The sequence below is a fragment of the Tupaia chinensis genome, unplaced genomic scaffold, assembly GCF_000334495.1.
Source record: "Tupaia chinensis unplaced genomic scaffold, TupChi_1.0 Scaffold000186_1, whole genome shotgun sequence".
Lineage (NCBI taxonomy): Eukaryota > Metazoa > Chordata > Mammalia > Scandentia > Tupaiidae > Tupaia > Tupaia belangeri.
This window is the reverse complement of record NW_006159661.1, coordinates 909589-935027: the sequence shown is the minus strand read 5'-3', so window position 1 is coordinate 935027 and position 25439 is coordinate 909589. Positions and strand designations below refer to the sequence as shown.

The window sequence follows — 25439 nt, the reverse complement described above, 5'->3', positions numbered from 1 at the left end:
AAAAAACTAAAAAAGTGTGATATATGCCAATATCACATATATGATCACCTATGTTTTTTTCTAGGTTGATAGTTTTAACAAGAAACAGTTCTCTGATCATGTCTGTTTCTTTTTTTAATTTATAATATGCTAGAGGTCATGTGTGCTCAACGAAGAAAGTAAGAAAGAGAAAGCACCCTTCATGGGGTGTGGTCATGCTGCATTTCTCCCTCTCTTCTCCACTTCTCCATCCTCTCAAGATTTTGGACATGCACACACACTCCCAGTGTGTTTTTCAAGCCACCAATTTTTGGGACTCAAACCATGTAGATGGCCATGTGGGGTTCAGATGCCTTAACGGAAGACCACCAGGCAGCCCCATTTCTTTTTTTATAGTTAGTTTATTTCTCCCAAGCATGAAAGACAGTAATAGAGACAAGCATTACTAATAGGGTCTTCACACCATGAACTGACTCCAGCCTTAACCAGCCTCAACCAGCCTCAACCAGCCTCAACCAGCCCAGCATATACAGAGAGACCTCAGGACTTGAACCCAAGACCTTTCCATGTGAGCACTGCAGAGCACTGTGTCACTGCTGTGCCACTACCTGGAGCTAGACCATGTCCATTTCTAACTCTGAAATGAACAGGACCAATAATGTGGCCTGGGTTAATGTGGCCTGGTTTAGAACCAGACACTAGTTAGGATGCTGTCCTTGAATTCTACATGAGCAGAACGAACAGTGTGTGGTGGTGGTGGCTCAAGATTAACATGTCACTGCACTGGTAAAGTTCTAACTCCTGGCTTATTAATTCACCCATGTCATCATCAGGAACATTTTTGGGAAGCCTTTAGTAAGCCTTTACTAGTAAGAAAAATACTGATATATTGGGCTGTCAGGATAGTCATGATGTATTTTTCTGTTTTTCTATGCAAAATGCATCAGGACTTTCCTAATCACCCAACATTTTACTCTTTAAGAAGTAAAGAAATATCAAATAATTCTAATGAGAGTCTTACAAGATTGTCACCTTCATAATATGAGAGTAGTCCAGAGAACTGGCATACCTGTATTTCTTCCCGTTCCTTTTTATCTGGAAAAGTTCTTGCGGCTGTAGTGTACTTTTCAAAAACTTTACGTTCCTTTTGTAGCTTCCTCATTTCTTCCTTTCTGAACTCTTCTATTCGAGCCAGCTCTTTTGCTTTCTGTTGCTCAAAGTCTGCAATTTCTTTTCTAAAAATGACCAAACCATGTTACCATGTAAGGGTCCCATCTCAGTACATGTGGTATCAAAATGGAAGCCAGTGACCACTTTGGAGCTGCCATTCCAGTAACCCCCTTTTGAATCTACAGGCCTGAAAGATCAGCCAGTACTTTACTCAAGCCTCCTGCAATCAGCACCTTCTGTGGCCTACTGCATAGCAGGCCCCTGCTGGGGTGGGAAATTAAGAAAAAACAAAACCCTCCCTCCCATCAACCTCCTTAGATTCTGATGGAAGAGACAGCCAGTAACAAACAAGATAAATAGGTGAAGCCTATGGACTACAGAAACATTAAGGTGAAAAATAAAGTAAGGAGGTTAAGAAAGAAGGGTGGGAGACCAGCAGTTGGCATAATGGCCATGTCGCTGGACTCCCATGTAGTCAACCGGGGTTCGAGTCTCAGACCCAGTGGCTTAAAACTCACGCTGGGTGGGACCAGCAGTTAGTGTAATGGCTATGTCGCTGGACTCCCACGTAGTCGACTGCGGTTCGCGTCCCGGACCCGGTGGCTTAAAACTCACGCCGAGCGCGTGTGTGTGCATGCTCAAGATCCCGAGAGGAGAATGGAGAAGGGATTGCGGTGTGGCCATCCCCTGTTGGGGGTGATTTCTTGCTTTCTGTCTCTCTGTCTCTCTCTGTGTCTTTCTGGTGAGCGCACACGCCCTATAGCAAAATCCTCTCAAAAAAAAAAAAGAAGAAGAAGGTGTCTCAGAGGAGCTGCATGTCCTAGGGCTGGCTCTGGCCTTTTATGAAGAGCCATGACACTAGTTAGGGAGTGTGGGGATGGTGCCGAATGGTGTGGAACAAGAGTAGGCTCAAGGACTCCAGGGCTTATGGCCTGGGCAGATGAAAGGACAGGCTTGTCACTGCTGCAAAGGGGAGGTTTTGGGAAGAGTAAGAACAGAGAGATGGCAGGAGCCAACCATTTATAAACAACCAATCTGAAATTCTTATCAGCCCTCCAGGTAAAGACTGATGAGGCAATAAGGTAGGAGATGTGGGCAAGAGACTTGATTTGGGACACACTAGCTGCCATGTGGTATCTAGAGACTCGAACTGAAGAGCACCCCACAGGAGGGAGAGTAGACAGAAAAGGTAAAAGATATTCACGTTTCACTAAATATTCAAAATTCCAATAATGTAACCACAATCATATATTTAAAGGCAAAAACTGGGGGAAGAATATTCACCGCACATTTGATATTAATTCATCTGCATAAAATTCCCACCAGAAAAAATGAGCAAATGCCATGAAGATACTGACAAAATAAGCACAAACGACCACTGAATATAAAAATAAACTTGACTTTATCAGTTAAAGAAATATAAACTTTAACTTTGAAAAGGCTGTTGATGAAGATATTTATGGTGGTATCTTTGAATTAATCAATATTCACTGCATCCATGCTGTAAAAAGACCATTTTGTACACTGTAAAGATGAAGTGATCAAATACAAATTTAAGAAATGTAAAAAAAAAATTAAGTTTTAAAAAAAGAGGTGAAAAATGGTATTATCAGGTTGGCAAGATTTTAAAGACTACGATGTCCACCCTGGTGATATGAAAAGAGATGAGAAGGAGTCACAGACACCAATTGGGACAGCATCACTTCTTGAAACCCACTGTGAAAAAAGAGTTGGTTTGGGTTTTTTTTGTTTTGTTTTTTGTTGTTGTTGTTGTTGTTAAAGTATTCTCATATGTAAAAAATGATAATGCCTGAAAGATACAGTAGTTTTAAGAAACTATTTACTAGTCAAGGTACCACTTCAAGTCACAGCTCCAAAATGCTTTCCAAATTTCGATTTATTATACAATCTCTCCACAAAGAGAACTCCCCTATTGGCATATCTTTGACTACACTGCATTATTTTATTTAAAAAAATTTTTTTAAATATTGGACCAGCCAGTAGTGTTTAGGTTGAAGACACTGAATTACACATCGCCAACTATACAGTTCAAGTCCTGGACCTCACAGCTTAAAAACATGCCAGGTGTATATGCGTGTGTACCCAAAATCCTAAGACAAGGAGAAGGGATTGTGGCATGGCCATCCTCTCAGGGGATGATTTCTCATTTTCCCCTATCTGTCTCTCTCCAGCAAGAGCACAGACCTATAACAAAAAAATTTTTTTAAACTTATGTGATATAGATTTCACATCTTTTACATTTGCATTTGTTGGACTGATTAAACATGCTTTGAATATTTTAAATACAGTCTGAAAGATATAACCAAATCACTGTATTTTTTTCCTCTGACTTATAGATGCAAACATACCTGAGTTTTTCCACGGCATTTTCTCGTTCTACACGAAGTTTAGCTAAAGATGTGTTCTCAGCTTTAAATTTTTCTATTTCTGTTTCCAATTCAATAACTTTCTCTCTCAAAGCCTGGGATAGAGGACTGTCACCTATAAAACAGGTCATAAATTCTGAACTTTACAAAAGGCCTGACACAGCAGAAACCTAGCTTGCTATTATCAGTGTGCCAAGGACACGCCTGTGCCATTAAATGTATTAGAAACAATGCTTCGAATAACACAGTGGAGAAAGAAATTAAACAAGCCGATTTTCCAGAGGAAAGCAGTCTAAATTTAAAGAAGAATTAAATAATTCTACCTCAAACAGTCTTAACCTTATATAAGGAATCAAAATCACACATTAAATCATTCACAGCAACTTTTTAAAAAGACCAGTATATATATTGGATTGTTGGGAAAGTCATGACACATTTTTACATAGACAAACACAGAAAAATTGGTTATGACTTTTCCCACTACCTAATGGATAGATAGGTAGAGCTATAAATAGCTTAAGAATATGAGTAAATAGTTCATAGATTTAAAGGGCTAATTGACACACAAAAAAATAAAAGTTTATCTTCTACTGCTAACCATAGGAATACATATAGTTTTTCTCCTTATCAGATTTGCTGTTTAGAAGCCAGAGAATGGTGCAACAATAATGCTCTGTGAGACTGAGCGATATGGAAAGGCTGAGGGTTCAAGTCTGGAGACCTGCGGGAGTATAGCAGGTACATGCATGCCCATGATCTTGGGCTGGCTAAAGGCTGGGGGGTGGATCATGGTGTTAAGACCATATTGAAGGGCCAGCAGGTGGCATAGTGGTTAAGGTGCTAGACTCCCACGTGGTCAACCATGGTTCGAGTCCCAGGCCAAGTGACTTAAAACTCATGTCAAGCACTTGTGTGTGCGTGCTCAAAGTTCCAAGAGGCAAATGGAAAAGAAGGGATTGTGGAGTAACCATCCCCCAGGAAGAGATTTCTCACTTTTTGTTTCTCTGTCTGTTTCTCCATGGGCGCAAGCACCCTATAGTAAAAATCTCTCAAAAAAAAAAAAAAAAAAACCGACCATATTGCAGTCTCCCTCTCAAAAATAAGTAAGCTTGAGAAAGAAAAAAATTGTTTTTTAAAAATTAAAATAACCAGCACTTTTGTACTTCAATTGAAATAAGCATTTTAGGGCCAGTCCATGGCCTGGTAGTTGAGGAACTGGATCCCATAGTTCCAAGTCCTGGATCCAGTGACTTGAACAGCATGCCAGGCACACACGTGTGAATGCCCAGAATCCCAAAAGGAGGGAAAGTAGACTAAAGTGTTCTCATTCCCCATGGTATCCACCCTCCCTTTCTCTCTCCCTCTTTCTTTCTTTCTCTGGCCAGCACAGCCATCTTCTGGAAAATTACAAAAAAAAAAAAGAAAAGAAACAAGCATTTTATCAGTTAGTACTACCGTTTTAGAAAATAAACTGACCTCTATAATAAGGCTGAAAGGATAAGGCAGATTTCAAGTTATGTCTCCATCATATGAAAAAAATATGTATAAGGGGTCAGCAGATGATATGGTGGTTAAGGCGCTGGACTCCCACATAGTCGACTACAGTTCAAGTCCTGGCCCTGGTGGCTTGAAACTCACGCCAGATGCATGTGTGTGATGCCCAAAATCCTGAGAGAAGAATGAAGAAGAAGGGATTACGGTGCAGCCACAACGGGGGGTGGGGTGGGGTAGGGTGTGGTGGTGGGGTGGGGTGGATGGTGATTTCTTGCTTTCTGGCTCTCTGACTCTTTGGTGAGTAGTGCGCATGCCCTATAACAAAAATCTCTCTCAAGAAAAGAAGGAAAAAAAAGTATACATATATGACTGAAATGAAACATCCCAAAATTGTATTACAACTACCTTTGGGTAGTTAGTTATAAATATTGTTGCTTCTATATTTTTTAGGCTTCCAAACTTTCTGCAAAATATTACTTTTTTAAATAAGCATTTTTAAAAATAGCTTAAGTTATATCGTTTATACTTTAAAGCACCTACATACTAATACACATTCAGAGTTTACAATATGACATAATCTAATAGAAGTTTTGTGATGTGAGTTTACAAAGTCCAATACTACAAAGCCATTAAATGGAGTGAGACAGCTGTATATATGAGTAAGAATAATATTCAACTCTTGTCATTAGCAAAGTAGAAGATAGTAAGTAAAAAGCATGTATCATTTATATAGAAAGGAGACACTCACATATAAACTTTTATATGCTTGGACTCTTTTCAGAATACACAAATGAAATGGCAATGCTGATACCTCTGGGAGAGGGGCCTAGGACGAGGTGGTTAAAAAAAAAAAGAATTAAAACACAGCAACAGCCTTGCCACAGTGGTGCAAGCAGGAAGGCACCACTGCACAATGGCTTAGGTTACACAGGAGGTCAGGCCAAACTGAATAGGCCGGACACAGTGGCATATACCTGTTGGCCTAGCTAACTGGGAGGCTAGGGCAGGAAGACTGCGACTCACGGAGACTCTGTCAACAATACCTATCTCTCTTGGGCCAGCTTGTAATGCAGTAGTTAAGCACTGCGCATAGGTGCCAGATACCACATGGCTGACTGCAGTTCGAATTCTTGCCCCAGGGGCTGGAAAAACACACCAGGTAAGTGCATGTCCCAAATCCCAACAGGATGGAGAAATGAAGGAAGATAGACTGCACCATAACCATGCCCCACTGGGGAATGATTTTTTTTTTTCCTCTCTCTCTCTGGCAGGCACATATATCCCCTGCTAATTTAAAAATAAAAAAATCTGCCTCTCATTTAAAGAAAAAGTCAGTGGGCCAGCAGATGGTATGGTGTTGATTAAAGTGCTGGATTGCACATAGCCAACTTCTCATTTCAAGTCCTGGACTCAGCATCTAGAAAACACCACCAGGCACGTGTGCATGTGTGCCCAAAATCCTGAAAGAAGAGTGGAGGAGAGGGAGTATGGTATAGCCATCCCTCATGAGGGATGATTTCTCACTTTCCCTCTCTTTCTCTGTGTCTCTGGCAAGCACACATACCCTATAGCAAAAACTTAAATTTAACAAAGTCAAGGACATGGGCCGGCAGGAGGCGTGGTGGTTAAGGGTGCTGGACTCCCACATGGCTGACCACAGTTCAAATCCTGTGCCTGGTGGCTCAGTTGCGTGCGCGCTCTCTCTCTCTCTCTCTCTTCCTCTCTGGTCTAATTAATTTTTTTAATTAAATAAATAAATGAAGATAAAATAATTCTTTGGGAAAAAAGAAAGTCGAGGACAGCTCTGTGGTCTAGTTGATAAGGCAACTAGATCCCATGTGACTTACCACATGGTTCAATCCTGGACCCAGCAGCTTAAGAAACACACCAGCACATGCCCTCCACATCTCTCCCCAAAACAGTGAGAGATAAAGGATTAGGAACTATAACATGACCATTTCCCACAGGAAATTTCCTCTCCCTCTCTCTCTTTCTGGCAAGTGCACTCATCCTCTAGCAAAGAAAACAAAAAGTCAAAAAAAAAACAAACAAAAAAACAGCTGTCCACACGAAGTGCCTACAGAGACACAAACTATTAGTTTGGTATCCTCTGGTTATAAAAGAAATTTAAACAGGTAGTTATGTCTCTGGATTCCCTTATAGTGACCATGGTTCAAGTCCTGCACCCAGAAACCTAAAACTCATGCTGGGCACGTATGTGTGCGTGCCCAAGATCCCAAGAGGAGAATGGAGGAGAGGGAACGGTGACATGGCCACCCCCCTAGGGGGTCATTTCTCACTTTCTGTCGCTCAGTCTCTCCGGCGAGCATATATGCCCTATAGCAAAAATCTCTCCCTAAAAAATAAAAAAAAGAAACTTAAATAACAGCTCACTTCATAATAAAGTAAGTAATTTTAAAGCCTTGGGAAAGTTAAAACACAAGTTTAAGTTCAAAAATTCTGAAAGAAAAATTCACAAAACTCTCTTAAATTAACAACTATTACATTATTTAGACCCACAAAATAAAGATTTACAAAGCATCCATTAATTTGACTTCCACTGAGCAACAAGAAGTTTAGGATTTTAACAATATGCTGCTAAACCAATGTTAAATTTGTAACATTCTAATACATGTTTTATAATGCTCCACTCACCAGGTGGTTGGTCTTGACTTATGTTTGACTTGGGTTCATTTCCCAAGTGTGAATCTGGTTTTGGTTTTGGTTTCAAAGCAGGGAAAAATTTCATCATCAGTTCTGAAGGAGGAGGAGGACTCTGGCTCCTCCTGGGCTTGCCCTTGTCTTCTCCCTTCTTGACTGGAGCGACCTTCCTTTTTATTGTTTTATCCAGAACTTGTATTTCACTCTTACTAGGGTAGTGTGTCTGAGGTGTCTCACACATGGCTTCATCCCCAAGAATGATGTCATGTTTACATGAATTCTCTTCCAGGTCAGTCCAAGTTCTTTCATCATCAAAGTCAATTTTACTCAGAGACGAGGGTCTTCTCGAGGACTCAGAAGGACTCATTTTATTTTTCATGCTGTCTATTATGATAGACTCATCGCTACTATAATCTTTATCAGACAAATCCAGATCAATGTCTCTCCTTTTATCTTCTTCTTGAGTCCTGGGGTCCCTAAAAGGCCCCTTGCCATCACAGACTTGTGGACTGTCCTCTCTGCTGCTGAAACCCCTCTCTCTGTCTTCAGTTGTTGGTTTTATAGTAACATCGAGCTGTTCCTCAGAGTCGGAGCTACTACCACTGTTGGTACTCCCGTCATCATCACTTGCGTCCCACTGGGTCTGATTTTCAGAAGTGGTCACTTGGAAGATTTGCCTACTGATTTGACCAGATCGTTCCATCACTCCATGGGATGAGGACACTGAACCAAGTTGCTTGGATGTAGCCTCACACTCATTCCTACTCGCACATGCAGGATGGTCCCGGTCCTCTCTGTGGTCACACTTACCAGTGAGTTCCACTGGATCTGTCTTCTCCTGCTGCCCAGCTTTGACAGGGGTGGAAGACATCCGGCGGCCTTTATAGATCTGTTGGTCCCTTTCTAAGATTTTCAGTACAAAAGAGGAGTTACTAGAAAATGATATTTCATCAGCAGCTTGTTCTAAAAAAAGAAATTCATCTAATTCCAAATTTTCCTTTTCCTTTTCTCGTTCCCAATTCTCTAACTTTTTCTGAAGAGAAAGGTCAAGAGAAGATTCCAACTCCTTCACAGTCTTACATACTGGGTTCTCAGACGCCACGCTGCCAAGCAGCCCTGTGGAGAGAGGAAGTCTGTCTTTGCCTTGTGTCTTACTCCACACTTTGCAACTGGTTTCAGAAGGTTTCATACACCTGGGCACATTTTCTTTATTAGTAGATTCGGCTTTTTTTTCTTTATTCTGGTCTCTAAATTGCCCATCACATTTTTTCCCTGTCTGTATTTTCAATCCTGCTGGAGAGAGACTTTTCCTGTTATTAGTCTTAGGCACTTTTTGCTTCTGACTGAGTGTGCTAGAACTACTTTTGGTTCTAACTTTATTGTCCTTTTTAACAGTAGAGTTCTCTGCAGACAGTTCTTTATTTATAAGAGCAGTTTTCCGGTGGAATTGTTGTCTCTCTACTTTAAACACCAGTTGGTCCTCTGAAGTGTTCTGGTTACTCACTAGCTTATTTTCTTTCCCATTCTGAAACTTAGATTTAGCATTAGTAAATCTAGCTAAACCTTCTCCCCGTCTTAAAAATGGCTGTTTTGGTTTCACCTTGATTTGCAATGGTCCTTCTGCTTCCTAAAATGAAAGGACAATATCTGGATTAATTCTGAAGTTTTTGTTGCTATTGGTTTTAACTTAGACAAGGTCTCACTATGTCAAAATCCGCCAGCCTCAGTATCCAGAGTAGTGGCAATTAATCAAATGCCATTAAGCCCCTACTCTTTCAAATAGAATATTGCTATGTTGTCCATGCTGCCACAAACTCAGAATCTAATTTTGAGTTATTTTTAAAGCAAATTATAAATAAATCCCTATTAAAAAAAAAAAACTTAATTTCATCAAAACAGTACAAATGCGAACCTTTAGTTGTTTTTTTTTCAGTTCCTGTTCTTCTAACTGAATTTGTTCTTCTAAGTAGTCTTCAAATGTCTGTTTCCTTTCTCTAATAGCAGCTTTAATAGGCCTAACAATAAAAAAACAACATTATTTAACATGTAAATCATTACATGTGTGACTGACATAGACCACTTAACACTTAGAACTAGCCTTTTTCAGAGTCAGGAACCTCCTCTGAGAATCTAATGAAAGCTACAATTTCCCTCTACCTCCCAAAATACAGAAATATATAATACTCTGTGGGACCAGCAGGTGGCATGGTAGTTAAGGCACTAGACACTCCCACATGGCCAACCAAGGGTCAAGCCTCAGACCTGGTCGCTTGCTGTCTCACTTTCCCTCTCTCTCTGTGTTTCTCTCTGGTCAAATTAAAATAAATGAATGAATAAATAAAAGCCTCAGACCTGGTGGCTTGCTTTCTTGCTTTCCCCCTTTCTCTCTCTGTGTCTCTCTCTAGTCAAATTAAAATAAATGAATGAATAAATAAAATTAAATTAAATAATTCTTAAAAAAAATATATATATAATACTCTGCACATGATTTAAGAGTACTCATGGCCCTTCTGAAATCTATCTATTGACTGTAGATTAACTTTTAGAGTAACAAACATTATATAACTTTAAATGTATTTCAAAAAAATTCATTAAATATGCATTTTTTTAATTTAAGAAGTTCTTAAAAATATGAGTAGAGTAATAATCAGAAAAATCATTTTGCTTATAACAAACAGTAACACACTTCAAATATATAATAAGCCTATTTAAAAGATAAAATACTTTGCTACATTTTAAAATTCTATGACTAAACTAATTAGGCAATTGTAGTTTATAAGTGACACCAAATATGAAACATTAATCCTCAATTTTTCTCTCCTCCAATATAAAAGGATTTAACTATTCAAGAGAAAATTAATTTTTTCTGAGAAAATTAATTTTAACCATGTTTCTCTCAAATGAAAAAACTTCGCTCAATTGTTCCAAAACAATGCCAAGCCTACATTATCTTCTATATCTTCCCCAATTTCTAATTTCAACAGTATGTGTGATAGGTTATATCTTCAACTTTATGCTTACATGCGTATTAAAGCAAAAATAATAAAAGCATGAATCTTTCAAACAAAGAAACTGCACAATAAAGGCTAGCTATTATACTAAACTATAAGACTTCTTATTATTTTCAATATGAACCATACCTTTCTTCAACATTAACTACTTGTGAGGAATAACCAGTTTTTTTTAAGTTTATATCATTTCCTTCCTGAATCTGTTCTGTTGTTTTCTCCCAACATGGTAAAATATCTTCTCCTACAATAAAATTAGAAACAATTTAGTTCAAAAAAAGATTAAAGCCTTAAAACTTATGAATTTTACAAGTTACTATGCTAAAAAAAAATTTAATTATCAGTAACAGATGCCAAAGATTTTAGAACACTCAAGGATTTCTTTAATACAATGAAAACTGTAAAACTTCAACTAAGACACTTCATAATTCTTTGAGACGTCATGAAAAAAAAAGGACACATAATTTTTCTAGAGTAAAAAAGACTACAGGTGGGGTCAGCAGGTGATATGATGGTTAAGGCACTGGACTCCCACATGACCGACCGTGATTCAAGTCCCGGACCCAACAGCTTAAAATTCACACCAAGGACAAGACACCTTCATGGCTCCTGAGAACTAGTGATTTCAGGGAATAAAGAAATGAAGATTTTCTAATGATAATTCAGCCTCTAGCCCACAAACTCCAGTGATAGGAGCTCCCTCAAGCCTCTACCTCTGCCTCTGTCTTCTTTTTTTTTTTTTTATAATTTTTCCTTTTTAAAAAGTTTTAAGGTAATGCATTTACTCAGCTTTCAGCCCCTCCTCTCCCTTTATCTTGTTAATAATCCTCTCTCCTCCCAACCCAGGAGAGGCAAGGAAGCAGGCCTCAGAGGACGGCACCTTCATGGCTCCTGAGAACTATTAATTTCTAATTTTTGCTTTTCTTAAAAAAAAAATTAGTTTTTTCTTCTCTTTTTTTTCTTTTTTTTGTTTGTTTTGTTGCTGTAGTTTCTCTCTCTCTCTCTCTGTTTCCTTTTCTGCATGTTCCTGGACACTCAGATTGAACTTCAAGTTTGGGAAGAAACACACTTTCCATCAGATGACTAGAAAACACCACAGAGCCACAAGAAATATGGGAAAGCAAGAAAATACCTCTCCTCCAAGAGAAAAGAATAACTCCTCTTCATCCACGAACAGTTCAATGAAAATATCATAAAGAATTTAGAACATTCATAATGGCAAAGCTAACAGAGATGGAAGAGAAGAGAGACAATGAACTGCAGAAGAGAAAGGAGAAAGGAGCTGACGAGTTCCGAGAGGTGAGGAAACTCTTGCAAGATCTAAAAGAGGAAATACACACTTTACAAAAGAATCAAATGGAACTGTAAGAGATGAAGACTGTAATACAGGAAGTCAAAATCTCTCTTGAAAGTATAAAAAGCAGACTAGATCATACAGAAAATAGAATCTCAGATGTAGAAGAGAAAATTGTTGGTCTAGAAAAATCCAGCAGATTTTCTCCAAGATACATTATAGCCAGTCTGACCAAAACCACAAAGACAAAGACAAGATATTAAGACTGGCAAGAGAGAAACAGCATGTTACCTACAAAGGATATCCCATCAGACTAACAGCAGACCTCTCATTGGAAACAATGCAAGCAAAGAAAGAATAGGAAAATATATTCACAGTATTAAGGGAAAAGCAATTTCAACTGAGAATACTATACCCGGCAAGATTATCCTTCATATGGGAAGAAAAGACAAAAACATTCTCAGGTAAACAAAATCTCAAAGAATTTACTAGCACCAGACCAGATCTCCAAGCAGTTCTCAAGGGAGTGCTATGTCCAGAAAATTAAATGTAGTCACACAGAAATAAGAGTTCAAAAACTAAGAAAATGGCCAACTTAATCATAGGGACAAGTCTGGAGTTGAATATTGTATCCCAGAATTCAATTGGGAAGATCAAACCACCACATAAGATAGACTAAGTACACGAGACTGAACTGGTGAAATGGCATTCTGTGACTTTTGACTTAAATATTGCTGCTTTAGTTAGCGTAAAGGCTATGTTGCTGGACTCCCACATAGTCAACCGCGGTTCGCGTCCCAGACCCAATGGCTTAAAACTCACGCCGGGCGCGTGTGCGTGCGTGCCCAAGATCACAAGAGGAGAATGGAGGAGAAGGGATTGTGGCGTGGCCATCCCCCATGGGGGGTGATTTCTCGCTTTCTGTCTCTCTGTCTTTCTGGCAAGCGCACACACCCTATAGCAAAAACCTCTCCAAAAAAAGAAAAAAAATATATTGCTGCTTTTTTTCTAGGCTTTGTTGTCCAGTTTTAAGAGTTTTTGCCCTGTTTTGAGCTATAAATAGGTTTATGAACCTACTATTTGAACAGAATACTAACTAACCTGTTTCCAGGCTTTAAGTTTTAAGGAAATATCCTTACCAGTTCAAAACTGCTTGTCTTGAAACCATCAACTGAACTTGCTTTTGTAAGTAGTTAGATTACTTATGCTATTGTGTGATCAACGAAATGTTGGGGGAAAAGGAATTGAAGATAACTGTAGACAGCAGAGATAGTGTAATAAGAGAGTGGAATAGGGCAGAGGGTCAGACATGGGGTAAAAAACATATATACATGAAAGTAGAAATGGAATATTATGTAAATAAAACTAGAAATGAAAAATTATTGATGATAACATATATGATTAAGCCACTATGTAGCATATTCTGGATGGGAAACCACTTTTTGTATTCTGTGACAATGATTAGGGGACGTTTCAAGAGAAAAAAAGAAACACAAAAACTATTTTTCTTGAAATTAAAAAAAAATACATATTTGATGACTGCAGTAAGCTATATAGCCCCAACTAGATGCTACTTTATAGTATATTCATTCTACTCACTGAGGTGTATGCCTAAAGTCAGACTTGTGTGCATGGATATGTTTATATCAGCTGCACTTGCTATTGGAAGTATTTAAATTAATTAAGATCAATTAGCAAATAAATAAAATGGGGGGGGGCATTTTTTTCTATTGCATAGAAAGCAACCATGGATACCTGAGACAGTGTGGGAGGAGGGTGAGACACAGCAGAGGGTGAGAGATAGGGAATCAAGGATGGCAAAAATAACAAAATAAATAGGAAACAAATGGAAATTATTTGTTGACAATAACACGTATGTTGACGTGCTTGATTGAGCCAATATACAGTGTATTCTGGATGGGAAATCTCATTTTGTTTGCTGTAATGATGTATAGTGAGTGAATGTAAATAAATAATATTAAAAAAAAAAATCACACCAAGTATACATGCATGTGTGCCCAAAATCACAAAAGGAGACTGAGGAGAACAGATTGCAATGTGGCCATCCCCCCATGGGATGACTTCTTACTTTCCCTCTTTCTGTATCTCTCTGGTAAGCACACACGTCCTATGTCAAAAAAAAAAAAAAAACTAGAACAAAACAAAAAAAGGCTATAGATATAATAACCAATATATAATGTATGAACTTGATTGGACTCTGGCTTTTAAAAAAAAAAAAAAAACCTTTAAAAGGCATTTTAAGGTAATGGAGTAATTCTAAAATAGACTTGAATAGTAAGGAATTATTGTTAATTTTATTAGGTATAATATTGGTATTGAGGTTATACAGTAAAATGTCCTAATTTTTTATTTGATGTATGCTGAAACATTTGGAATGATGTTTTAACAACATAATGCCAAAAAGAAAAAAAAAAAAAAAAAGAAGAGCTAGTACCTGCACACTACTCTTCAGGACCTGCATTACTAATTAGAAAACTGGTGGTAGCGTGGAAGGCTACATATTAGATCTTGCACATGAACAAATGTTCTTCCATTTTGTACCCTTCCCCTAACACGGCTGTCTGCTTCTGTAAACCTGCTTGCTCTTCCCATGAGAAAATAGCTAGTGCTAAAACCACATCCGGGACAAAATCCTGTACCTGCTACTGTCTTTGCTAACTATCGAGAAACCCTTTTGTTTAACAATGTAACTGCTTGCATGGAAACCCTACTCCCCTCAGAAATAACCTGCTTAATTCAGCTTCTGTAACTGCCTACATAGAAACCCCGGGTAACTGACCACCTATAAAAAGACTACTCCAACTTCAGTTGGGGCTACAATTCTGACTCTTGCATTCCCCCACCCCCCAAAGCCTCAGACTATAGTCGCTGGCCAGCTAATAAAGACTCCCTTTAAACTTAATCTGGCTTTGGTGGTCATTCATTCGGTGGCACTCTACAACATTTGGAGGCCCCAGCAAGATCTGGGAACCTTACAATGGCCGAATAATGCCCCAATGAGGATGCTCCTTACACCATGTTCCAGATCCCAAGAGGGGTAAGGAGGCCTCACAAACATGGATCAGAAATTGAAGTCTCTGGTGGCGCCTGAATCTGGTAAGATTCTAGTTATCTTGGTTTGAGAGCTCTCCTGGTGGAACTTTAGGACTAGACGCAGCGGAACCTCCAGGTCCCTGGGCCCAAGTGTGACAGCACTTCAGGTCTCTGGTGACAGTGATTTCTGGGTACACTGTCTTGCTTTGTCTTGTCTTTAAAAATGGGACAGGACCAGTCATCACCCTGCTTGTCTTTGGGTGCACTGTCTTGATTTGTCTAGTCTTCGTCAGTCTTGTTTTTGTCAAGATGGTCAGGGACAGTCATCAGTCTGTTTGTTTACATGTGCCCCCCTTAACTGTTTTCTAGATCACTTTCAGGACTTTTAGAAGTGTATCTCTGCGAATTGTCTTATTAGTGTCAAAATAACCCCAGGGAAATTGGCCCTTATGGTCCTGATATATGTGTGCATGCATACATCTAATATGTCATGTTATGTACTGTATGTTGTATGTCATGTCTGTGTGAAAAAGGCCTTCAAAAATTCTATTCGATTTGGCTTATTAAAAGAGTGCTCATAAAAATTGGTTTATATGCTTTTTAAATTCATATAACTTTAGTAAATGACATTGTATTTGTTATATGTTAAAAATATGATATGTATTTGTATGTCTATATATGTATTGTTCCAAAATAATTTGAGATTCCCAAAAACTTATGATGGAATATTTATCAGTCATGTGGTAAGTTATTATGTTAAACTGGTTACTAGCCAAATTTCTTTGTCAGTTATAAATTTTTGCCAGAGCATTAACTATGGCTATAATCCTAATGTCATGTCCTTAAGGAAATTCACAAAAAGTGAAAAAAAAATGTACTCTTACAAGTGGTTTCTAAAAATCTAATCATTTAACTGGGTAAAATTTTCATTTTCTATGTGAACTGATTGGGTTTTAAACTGTTAAGCCAAAATTAACCAAAGACAAAAGCTAAAAACTCCTATCCAACAACGTAACAGTCTCAGGGAACCGGGTGAGACAAGTTAAGGCAGGAGCTCCTGGCTGCCTCCTCCCTCCCTGCCTGCTTGTACTCCTGTTTCTCTTAAAGTTAGGCCTCTTCCCCACTGGACTCTCCCCTTAGTTAAATGATCAACAGGTCTAACTACAAAAATAAAAATTTAGATTAAGACTACATTCTCCAACTAGGGTTTTTATGTAGTTAATAAGACAGATGCCTTGTAAAACCTATAAACTGGGCTCCGTCCTCTAGTACTCAACTGCTCCTTACAGGATCTACTGGAATTTAGTTTCACTTCTCAGTGTTAGAGCTCTTACAATTCAGAACAAATATGTTTTAAAAGTTCTCAAATAACTCAAAAAAATATAACAAATTGACAAGGCACCTGTGGACAGAAGTCTACTTTTCCTATTTTCCAAAATCTTTTTAAAAGGGAAGTCATGCCCACAAACATTAACAAACTATTTATTTTCTATTAACAGTATTCTTCCTACCCCCTGTCTCTGGCATAGTATCTTTGAGATGTATATTTCAACCGATTTCAGTATATTCTTTCGTTTATCTCTTCCCAAGACACAGAACTTCCCTTTTCCTTGAGATGTACATTAAGCCTTTCTTTAACTAATCTCTTCCCAAGACACAGATCTTCCCTTCCAATCACCAACCTAAAAATTGTGGAACCCACCTATAACCTACAAGCCCCCACTTTCATATATCCTGCCTTTTTGGGCCAGACCAATGGAAAATCTCTTCACTAAATGTTGTCTGTCAATCTCAAAAACAAATAAAAGGAACCCGTGTACATGATCACCCCGAGAAAGGCATATATGCCTCTTCTCCGGGCCTAGGTCACTCATATTTGACTTGGAAATAAACCACATTAATTATTAATTTTACAGTTGGTTATTTTTTTCGTCAACACACCTTAACCTTTGATTTAACTTTCACTTAAATGACTTCCAGTAGTCACTCATGGTAATCCTGAAGGCTGGAAACTTCTTCGAGGGCACGATCTGGACACAGCCCAGATCAGAGCCACTGCCTCAAAAAAAACTCTGTTTCCGAAGTAGACAACCCGGGCATTAAACAATGCCCATAACTGACATCTTTATGTTCCCTACTGATACATTGTCCCCAAGTGTGGAACTGGTCAACAGAAACAGAATGCACTGATCTCTGAAGGGAGCTCAGGACTTCTAAAGTCCATGCTGGCCTTTGAAACTGAGGATTGACGGGGCCCAAAACCCCTACGGCTCCCCGTGGACATTCCTTTAAACTTAATCTGGCTTTGGTGGTCGTTCATTTGGTGGCACTCTACAACAGTAGTCTTTGCTCATGCTTTGACCATAGTAAAAACGATTTACCAAGTAACTACTATGGAAGAATCTGACCCTCTGCTTTACTCATGAACAAAATGATTGCATGATAATGTAGCTTTGCAGTTCTTATTAAATTTTTATATGTTAAAAAAAAACATAACGTCTGCATATCAGAAAATTACTTATATGTATATATGTATGTGTGTGTGTGTGTGTGTGTGTGTGTGTATGAAACCACTTCAAGTGATATGACTCAGGCAATTATATACATATAAATGTAGACAGAGATAGTTATGCTATGGCTGTGTCCTCCCAAAATTTATTTGTTGAGATTTCACTGTAATGGGATTAAGAAAGTAAAAGCTTGATCCAATTATGGGGTTGAAAGGTGGAGCCTTTGGGAGATTAGTGATTAGATGATTAGGGTAAGGCCACCATGATTAAGTTCTGATAGGTTTATAAGAAGTTCATTTATGTGTGTTGGGTGGTAGAGCTGGGAAGTCTGATAGAAGATGTAAAATGTGAGAAATGGGTTGTTATGGGGGCCATTATTCATAAAAAGGACCCGCCTAATCCAGCACTCTCTTCTTAAGAAGACAGATTTACAAGCAGCCTCTCCTCTCTGCTTTCACTTTCACAATATGAAGCTTTGAGACTTTGCCAGATCCCCATCAGAGGAGGCACCTGACCTGGACACCTAAATCAAGACCTGAATAAACACTTCTAATTTTATAAATTATCTGGTTTAAGGTATTTTCTAGTATGAGCAATGGAACAAACTATAACAGAAGACATAGGATAGGGGCCAGATGTTGGCACAGCAGTGAAACGTGACACACTGCAAGGCGATCTCACACAGGAAGGTTCCTGTTCACGTCTGGAGACCTCCCTGAGTATGCTGGCACACAGCTGCCCGTGATCCAGAGCTGGCTAAAGGCTGGGACTGGATCACAGTACCAGGACCTATTGACAATACCATCTTTCTCCCCCTCCTGTCTCTTTTTTAATGTCTCTCATGGAGGAAATAAATAAATAAACTTTAAAAATAGAAAGATAAGCATTGTTCTTGCTTTCATGGAGCTTAAAACAGAAAAACACATACATATGTACACACACACATACATACATACATAGTGACAAAATAAATATGGCAAAATATTAACCTGACTCTAGGTGGAGAATATATTAATAATCATTGAAGTGGTTTTCCAACTTTCCTGGATGTTTGTAATTGTCTAAAATAAAAGGTTAGGGAAGTATATTGTATGAAAATGAAGAAAAAAAAATACGACCTTTCTGTATCACGGAAGTAACTCTAAATTAAGAATGATACATTACATATAATCTTAAGTACCAATATCTTTTGTTATATTGCATTTTTCTATAACTTGTCAAAAGAGCACATTAATGAAAATGTCATTAAAATTAAAAACCAAATAAAAATTTTTAAATACTAGAAAACAACTCTGTCCTCCACAAAGAATGTTAAATACTGACAGGTTATTTGATGGCTATAGTGACGGCAAACATTAAAATATGACTATGAAGACTACAGAATCTACCATAAGACTTTTCAATTGAGTGGAAAAAGAACACAATATTATTATATGATAGTCTATGATTACAACAATGTAAACAGAAGAGAGAGGTGGGCAGGGAGAAATGGGATTTTACCAATTTAAAAAATGGGGGTTTTTTTGTTTTTTTTTTTAAAAAAGGACTAAAAGAAAATGCACCAGAAATGCCAAAGAGCTCCATGAGTTTATGCCATCATACACTGAGTACCAGATCTCTGGCAGCACCGTGCTGGGAATACAGCAGGACAGTGAAGACAACCCGAATGCTGGGTCGGAGGATTCCTTTTATGAGTAATAGATCCTCCAACAACCTATTTCTAACATTTTACACCTTCTGTTAGGCTTCTCAGCTTCACACACACACACACACACACACACACACACACTTAAATAACTTTAAACTGTTCTTAAGCTCTCAAAGAACAATGGTGCATGTAAGACACACAGCATCCCTTTCTGAGACCCCCAGCTACATGCACAGTTTGAAGTCAGCATGGGCACTGCACTTGTTCTTGGAAAGCCCAATCCTGGCCCAGCCCAAGGGCCCATTCAGGCTTGGTGGTCATGCAGCATGGGGGACCTCATAATTAAATCCACAGAGGATAGGAAAATGCAGAAAAGCCTTCTCTTGCCTGAAGACAACTTGGTGACACTGTTAGCTAACAAAAGAAGCGAGAAATACAAGCGACTCACCTGGAGGATAGCTATGGTTTTCTTCCCTTGAATCATTTTTCTTCTCAAGTGCTTCTTGATACTGTGTCTCATAAAACAAACTGGGAGCACCACTTTTTGAAGTTAAGACAAAATCCTGATGAGTGGTTCTACAGAAGTTGCTTTGCTGATTGGGTAAAATGTCCGAAGCATGCAATTTTTCTTGGACTTGATTAGGGGAGACATATGATGGTAAGAAGGGCGTGGCTTTCTCTCCAGAGGTTGAATTTCCTGGAAATTTGTGTTTCTGGCTCTGATCATCAGGCAGTAAAGTCAAACCTAATAATCAAGAAAATCAACAAAGCTGAGAACTCCCTACATTTTCTCATTCTGCCTAGCAGTGACCCCACTCCCACCCCACAAAGTAGTCTCCAAACCAAAAAATTATTTTTTTTCTCCTTATTAGGAAAAAAATGTGTTTAACATAGTCATGAGGACCACCTCTGTGGTGCAATGATTTAAGTATTGTGCATTCAGAGCTGGATCCTACATGGCTGAGTGCAATTCGAATACGAGCCCTGTGGCTCGAAAAGCACAGGGGGTAATATGTGCATGTGTTCCCCAAATCATGATGGGATGAAGGGAAAAAGCTGCGGCATGACTATGCCCCACCGAGGAGTGCTTTCTCTTGCTCTTTCTCTGCTAACTCACCCTCTGGCAATTAAAAAATTAAATAATAACTAAATCATGAAATTTTAAATTCTAAAGTGAAAAATCACATGATTTTAAGAAAGAATGTATTTGCATTACACTTTCTTTGGACACGTGTGCATGACAGAGCTGCAGCACAGTCCAACTCCAGCAGGAGTAGGAATATACAGACATCCACTCTGCAGTCTGCTGACAAGACAGACCCGGAGCACCAAGGCAGATAGTTACGCTATTTATCTGACTTGTTCCCTAATGATTAATTGCTGGTAAAAGTATCTCTCCTTTAAATTACCCCTAATACTTTGGTATCACCGGGTGGTGAAATTATAGATACTTGCTTGCACTGAATGTGCCTACCCCCTGAATTCATGTGTTGAAATTTGGTTATGACAGCATTAAAAGTGTGGAAGCTTAATCTGACTACAAGATTGAGAAGTGGAGCCTGTGGGATAAGATTAGGATTAAAGCCATCAGAGTGGTGCCCCACAACTGAATCTTTGTGGGTTTATGAGCAGGAGAAAGACACAGACTGGGACACAGACACAAACTCTTGCCACATAAGTCCTGCATGCCTCAGACACTGCAAAGAGTCTCCACCAGAAGAGGACCCTCACCAGATGCAGTCTCTTGACCTTGGACCTCCAAAACCACAAGCTAAATAAACCTCTACTCTTCATAAATTATCCAATGTAGTATTCTGTTGTTAGTGACAGAAAAGTGGACTAAAACAGTGACTTTTTCTTTTATTGTACTTTTATTTAGTTTCTAAATTTCTTGTATTATTTTTCGGGTGTTTTGTTTCTAAGCCTCTGCTTTTGAAATACCATAACAGACAGACAGAAGGGTCCCCTGCTGTATGTCTCAAAGTTACACTTCTCAGAGAAGTGGCACATTCGATGTCCTATCTGCTGCCAGCCCTTTCTCTGATTCTCACCTCAACTTGGAAATGAAGACATAACAGAAAGTGTTTTATAAAATAGCCACTACAACCAATCATTTATCTACCCCAGCCCACAGATATGAGCAGGAAATCAGGCAGAGCTGGTGGAACCTCCTATCAGCTGCAACCTCCTTCCTCTACAGCAATGCCTGCCCCACATCTAAATATTTATGGATCCGATAAGAAAACCCTGAACCATTCGACTATACCATATTGTCTAGGTATGTAGCAGGCTATCCCATCTAGGTTAGTGTAAGTTCACTCTATGATCTTCACACAACAAAACCACCCAACAATACGTTTCTCAGAACATATGCCATCATTAAGGGAAACATAACTATATTTTAAGATACATGCTGGGGGGAGCTGGCAGGTGGCATGGTAGTTAAGGGCGCTAGGCTCCCACATGGTCAACTGCAGTTCAAGTCCCAGACCTGGCAGCTTGCTTTCTCTCTCTGTCTCTCTCTGGTGAGTACACATAACCTATAGCAAATTAAAAAATAATAATGATAATAAATACAATTAAATAAATAATTATTTTTAAAACAAAGATATCCACATTGAAACCAGCAGGTGGCATAATGGTTACACTGTTGGACTCCCATGTGGTTGGCCATGAGTCTCAGACCCGGGACGTGTCCATGTGTGCCCAAAACCCCTAGAGAATGGAGGAGAAGGGATTGTGGCATAGCCATCCCCCCTGGGGTGGGAGGGTGATTTCTCACTTTCTGTCTCTGTCTCTCTAGCGAGCATATGCACCCTATAGCAAAAATCTCTTAAAAAAAAAAAAAAAGATACACACATGTTCTCCTTTGTATGGGGAGCCAAATCCCACACAGCTAACCATAGTTTGAGTCCTGATCCTGGAGGGCTGAAAAAAATGCTGGGTAAATGTGCATGTGCATGTGTGACCAGACTCCTGACAGGATGGAGAAATGCAGAAAAGGTTGTGGCATGACATACCCCGTTGGGGGTGGGGGGTTGTTCCCTCTCTCTTTCTCTCTCATGAATGCACACATCCTCTGGCAAGCAACAAAAAAAAAAAAAGAAAGAAAAGACCGATATGAAATTTGTCACTGAATCTTGGTTTAAATTATTCTTGTTATCATGGTGTATCATCAAAACACTTTCAAACCACTGCTCCAGATCACCCTTCCACAGGATTTTTCCTTGCTAAGTGCATGATGCTTTCTGTTAATTGAGGTAGCATACAACAGAACACTGTCATCTACTACCACGGGAAATATTAATATGGCTTGTCAGCTGAGCAGAGTCATACTTACCTTCATGACACAAACAGTTTTCATCCGTCAAGTAGGAGTTGGGTACTTGTAGCTCTAGGGCAAATTTGGCTTTTCTAATGAGCCTTTTTTTTTTTTTTTTTAAATACATAAATGCAGGGTCTGGACAGTGAGGCAGCAGTAAAATGCACTGCTCTGCAAGGCTAACCCACATGGGAAGGTTCTGGGTTTATGTCCGAAATCTACCTGAGTAACTATACCTGAGTACACTGAACTCATACCTGAGGCTTGGAGTGGATAGCAGCGACAAGACCTTAATGGGGGTGATGTCCCACTGTTTGTCTGTCTGTCTCTCTCTCATCATTAAATAAATAAAGCTTTGAAAAAATTCATAAATAAACATGAATACCCGTGAGCAGGGCACAGGAACTACAGGATGCCAGAGTCCCAGCTCTATTATACCACCACCATCTCCCACTTACCTCCCTGGCTCCTAAAGAAACTGGAGTTTGCAGGGACCAGGAGATAGTGTAACAGCTAAATCACTGGACTCCCACATAGTTGACTGTAGTTCAAGTCCTGGAGCTGGAGACTTAAAACTCACTCCAGGTACGTGTATGCATGTGTGTCCAAAATCCTGAGAGGACACTGGAAGAAAAGGGATTGTGGCATGGCCATCCCTGGGGTGGGTGGGTGATTTCTTGCTTTCCATCTCTCTGCCTCTGTTTATCCAGCAATTACACATACTACACAACAAAAATCTCTCTCAAAAAAAGAAAAGAAATTGGAGTTTGCAACATGACAGAGGAATAGTAGATATAGCCTGTAGAACAACTTTGACAGAAACGTATGTGTCTCTTATACTAACTGAAGGGCCTGTGTAAGCAAAACCCACCTGGAAGCGTGTGTTGCCCAGAGACCATAGAGAGCAGCTTCTCTTGTTCTTCCACGAGTCTCTGTAGTTGCTCTAACTGTTGCCTCTTCAATTGTTCCTGCTTCTTCTGTTGGACTTCTTTCAGCTTTTTAAACAAAAAATTAGCTTTATGAATCTAACCTCACATTTTTCTGGACCATTGCTCCTTACATTCATCTTAATCCCTCCTGTAGCCCTTCTCCTTCATCCCTGGTAGAGTTTCAGAGAGGGATCCCTAAGTAACTAAAACCTACCACCAAAAGTCCAACATCCAATTTCTTATGAAGGAATTATAATAGCTACCTCAACTAAGAATAGAAAAAAACCATATAAATCTTGATTCTTATATCATCAACTAATCCTAACATCTTTTAGTAACTTTTAGCAAACAAGATAGCAATTTATAGAGATTAAATTATCTTAAGGATTATAGTTATATCTTACATATTAAACACATTTTAATATCTCACAAATGACAGAATCTGGTATTTGGAGGAGTTCACGGTAAAGGGGAAGAAACAAGAGGACCTGGAACAGATGACTTCTACATAAGCAGAAACCTGCAACAACACAAATACCAAATCTAGTGTACCTGTTCAAGTTTTTTAAAAAGTGGATCTTTATAAGCCACTTCTTTGAATTCATTTGCAAGATCTGGGATAAAGTCATTTTTGTTATCTTTCTGGGGTCCAGCAGCATCCTGGCATGCCACTGTTGGTAGTCCTGTTTTAATTAAAGGAAAGACTGTATGGGTTTCACATTTATCTGTTTTCTGTTCTTCATGAAGTGAATCTTCACTTATAAAGCTGAAGCTATTTGAAAAATGTGTGGCTTTAATAGGAAATCTTGTAGAAATGTCTGCAGATGCATGCTTTTCTTCATTCACTTCCAAAACAGGAAAGCCACGATTTAATATGACTCCAGCCCGAGAAGGATTGGTCATCCACTGGGTCAAGAAGTTCTGCCCACTGTTTAATTCTGAAGAGGTTGGCATCAGGAACATTTGAGTCCAATGACACTATTATATTTAAATACTGTAAAAGCTAAAAGAGCTACTGATTTCCAACATCTGTAAACAAAGACAGCCAACAAAAAGTATTAGTTAAAGCTACTAGATACTGTACCCAAAACTAGTGCAAAATTCAACCCAGCAAGAAGATTCATTGACTGTTTCACATACAAAAAAATTTAATCAGCAAAGCAATTGGGCATTAAGCTACATGTCAGTTTTATCTTCTAGTTGAGGGGCCAGCAAGCGGTGTGGTAGTAAGGTGCTAGGCTCCCACAAGGTTAACCAAGGTTTGAATTCCAGACGTGGTGGTTTGAAAAGTGTGCAAGTGTGCCTGTGTGCCCCAAGTCCCAGGAGGAGAATGGAGAAGGGATTGGAGCACAGTATTCTCCCTGAAGAGTGATTTCTCACATTCGCTCTCACTGTCTCTGTCTGTCCTCTCTAGCAAGTGCACACACCCAGTGGCAAAACTAAAAACAAAAAAAAACTAACATCCAGTCCAGTTGCTGTAGCCCAACAAAAACACAAGTGCCTTGGAAGAATGGAAGGCATCTAGTCCACCATGGGTCGGATTCCTGGAGCAGATCTGACTGACAGGAGTATGCAGGTGTCCAAATCCTCATACTGTACGCAATGAACATGTGCCACTTTGATTGTATATCAATTATACCTCCACAAAACAATTTTTAAAATTTAACAAATTGACAGCCTTGAACCCTCCACTGAGCCCTCCGTAAACATGCTCTAGGGCAGTGGGGGAAGTGGGGGGAAGCTCCCTGCAGGGTTGGGGGGGTGGCAGACACAAAAAGCAAATTCAAAGCCTGGGTTGGACCATGAAAAGTAACTAGTTGGGGGACCAGCAGTTAGTGTAATGGCTATGTCGCTGGACTCCTACGTAGTCAACTACAGTTCGAGTCCCGGACCCAGCGGCTTAAACTCACGCCGGGCGTGTGTGCGTGCGTGCCCAAGATCCCCAGAGGAGAATGGAGAAGGGATTGCAGCGTGGCCATCTCC

At 39.3% G+C, this 25439-nt stretch overlaps 1 protein-coding gene across 1 annotated transcript in view; it reads right to left on the bottom strand.

The window, feature by feature from the left end:
- CPAP (centrosome assembly and centriole elongation protein) overlaps positions 1-25439 on the bottom strand; it is a 38487-nt gene that overhangs the window by 12447 nt on the left and 601 nt on the right. The window contains exons 2-9 of the mRNA XM_006146720.3: positions 24009-24485; positions 23399-23522; positions 19654-19950; positions 10832-10943; positions 9604-9706; positions 7686-9318; positions 3519-3651; positions 1049-1214 (exon numbers count right to left, since the gene is read on the bottom strand). Coding sequence (XP_006146782.1) covers positions 1049-1214; positions 3519-3651; positions 7686-9318; positions 9604-9706; positions 10832-10943; positions 19654-19950; positions 23399-23522; positions 24009-24419 — 2979 coding nt within the window. The 5' untranslated portion in view covers positions 24420-24485. The remainder of the gene's footprint in view (positions 1-1048; positions 1215-3518; positions 3652-7685; positions 9319-9603; positions 9707-10831; positions 10944-19653; positions 19951-23398; positions 23523-24008; positions 24486-25439) is intronic.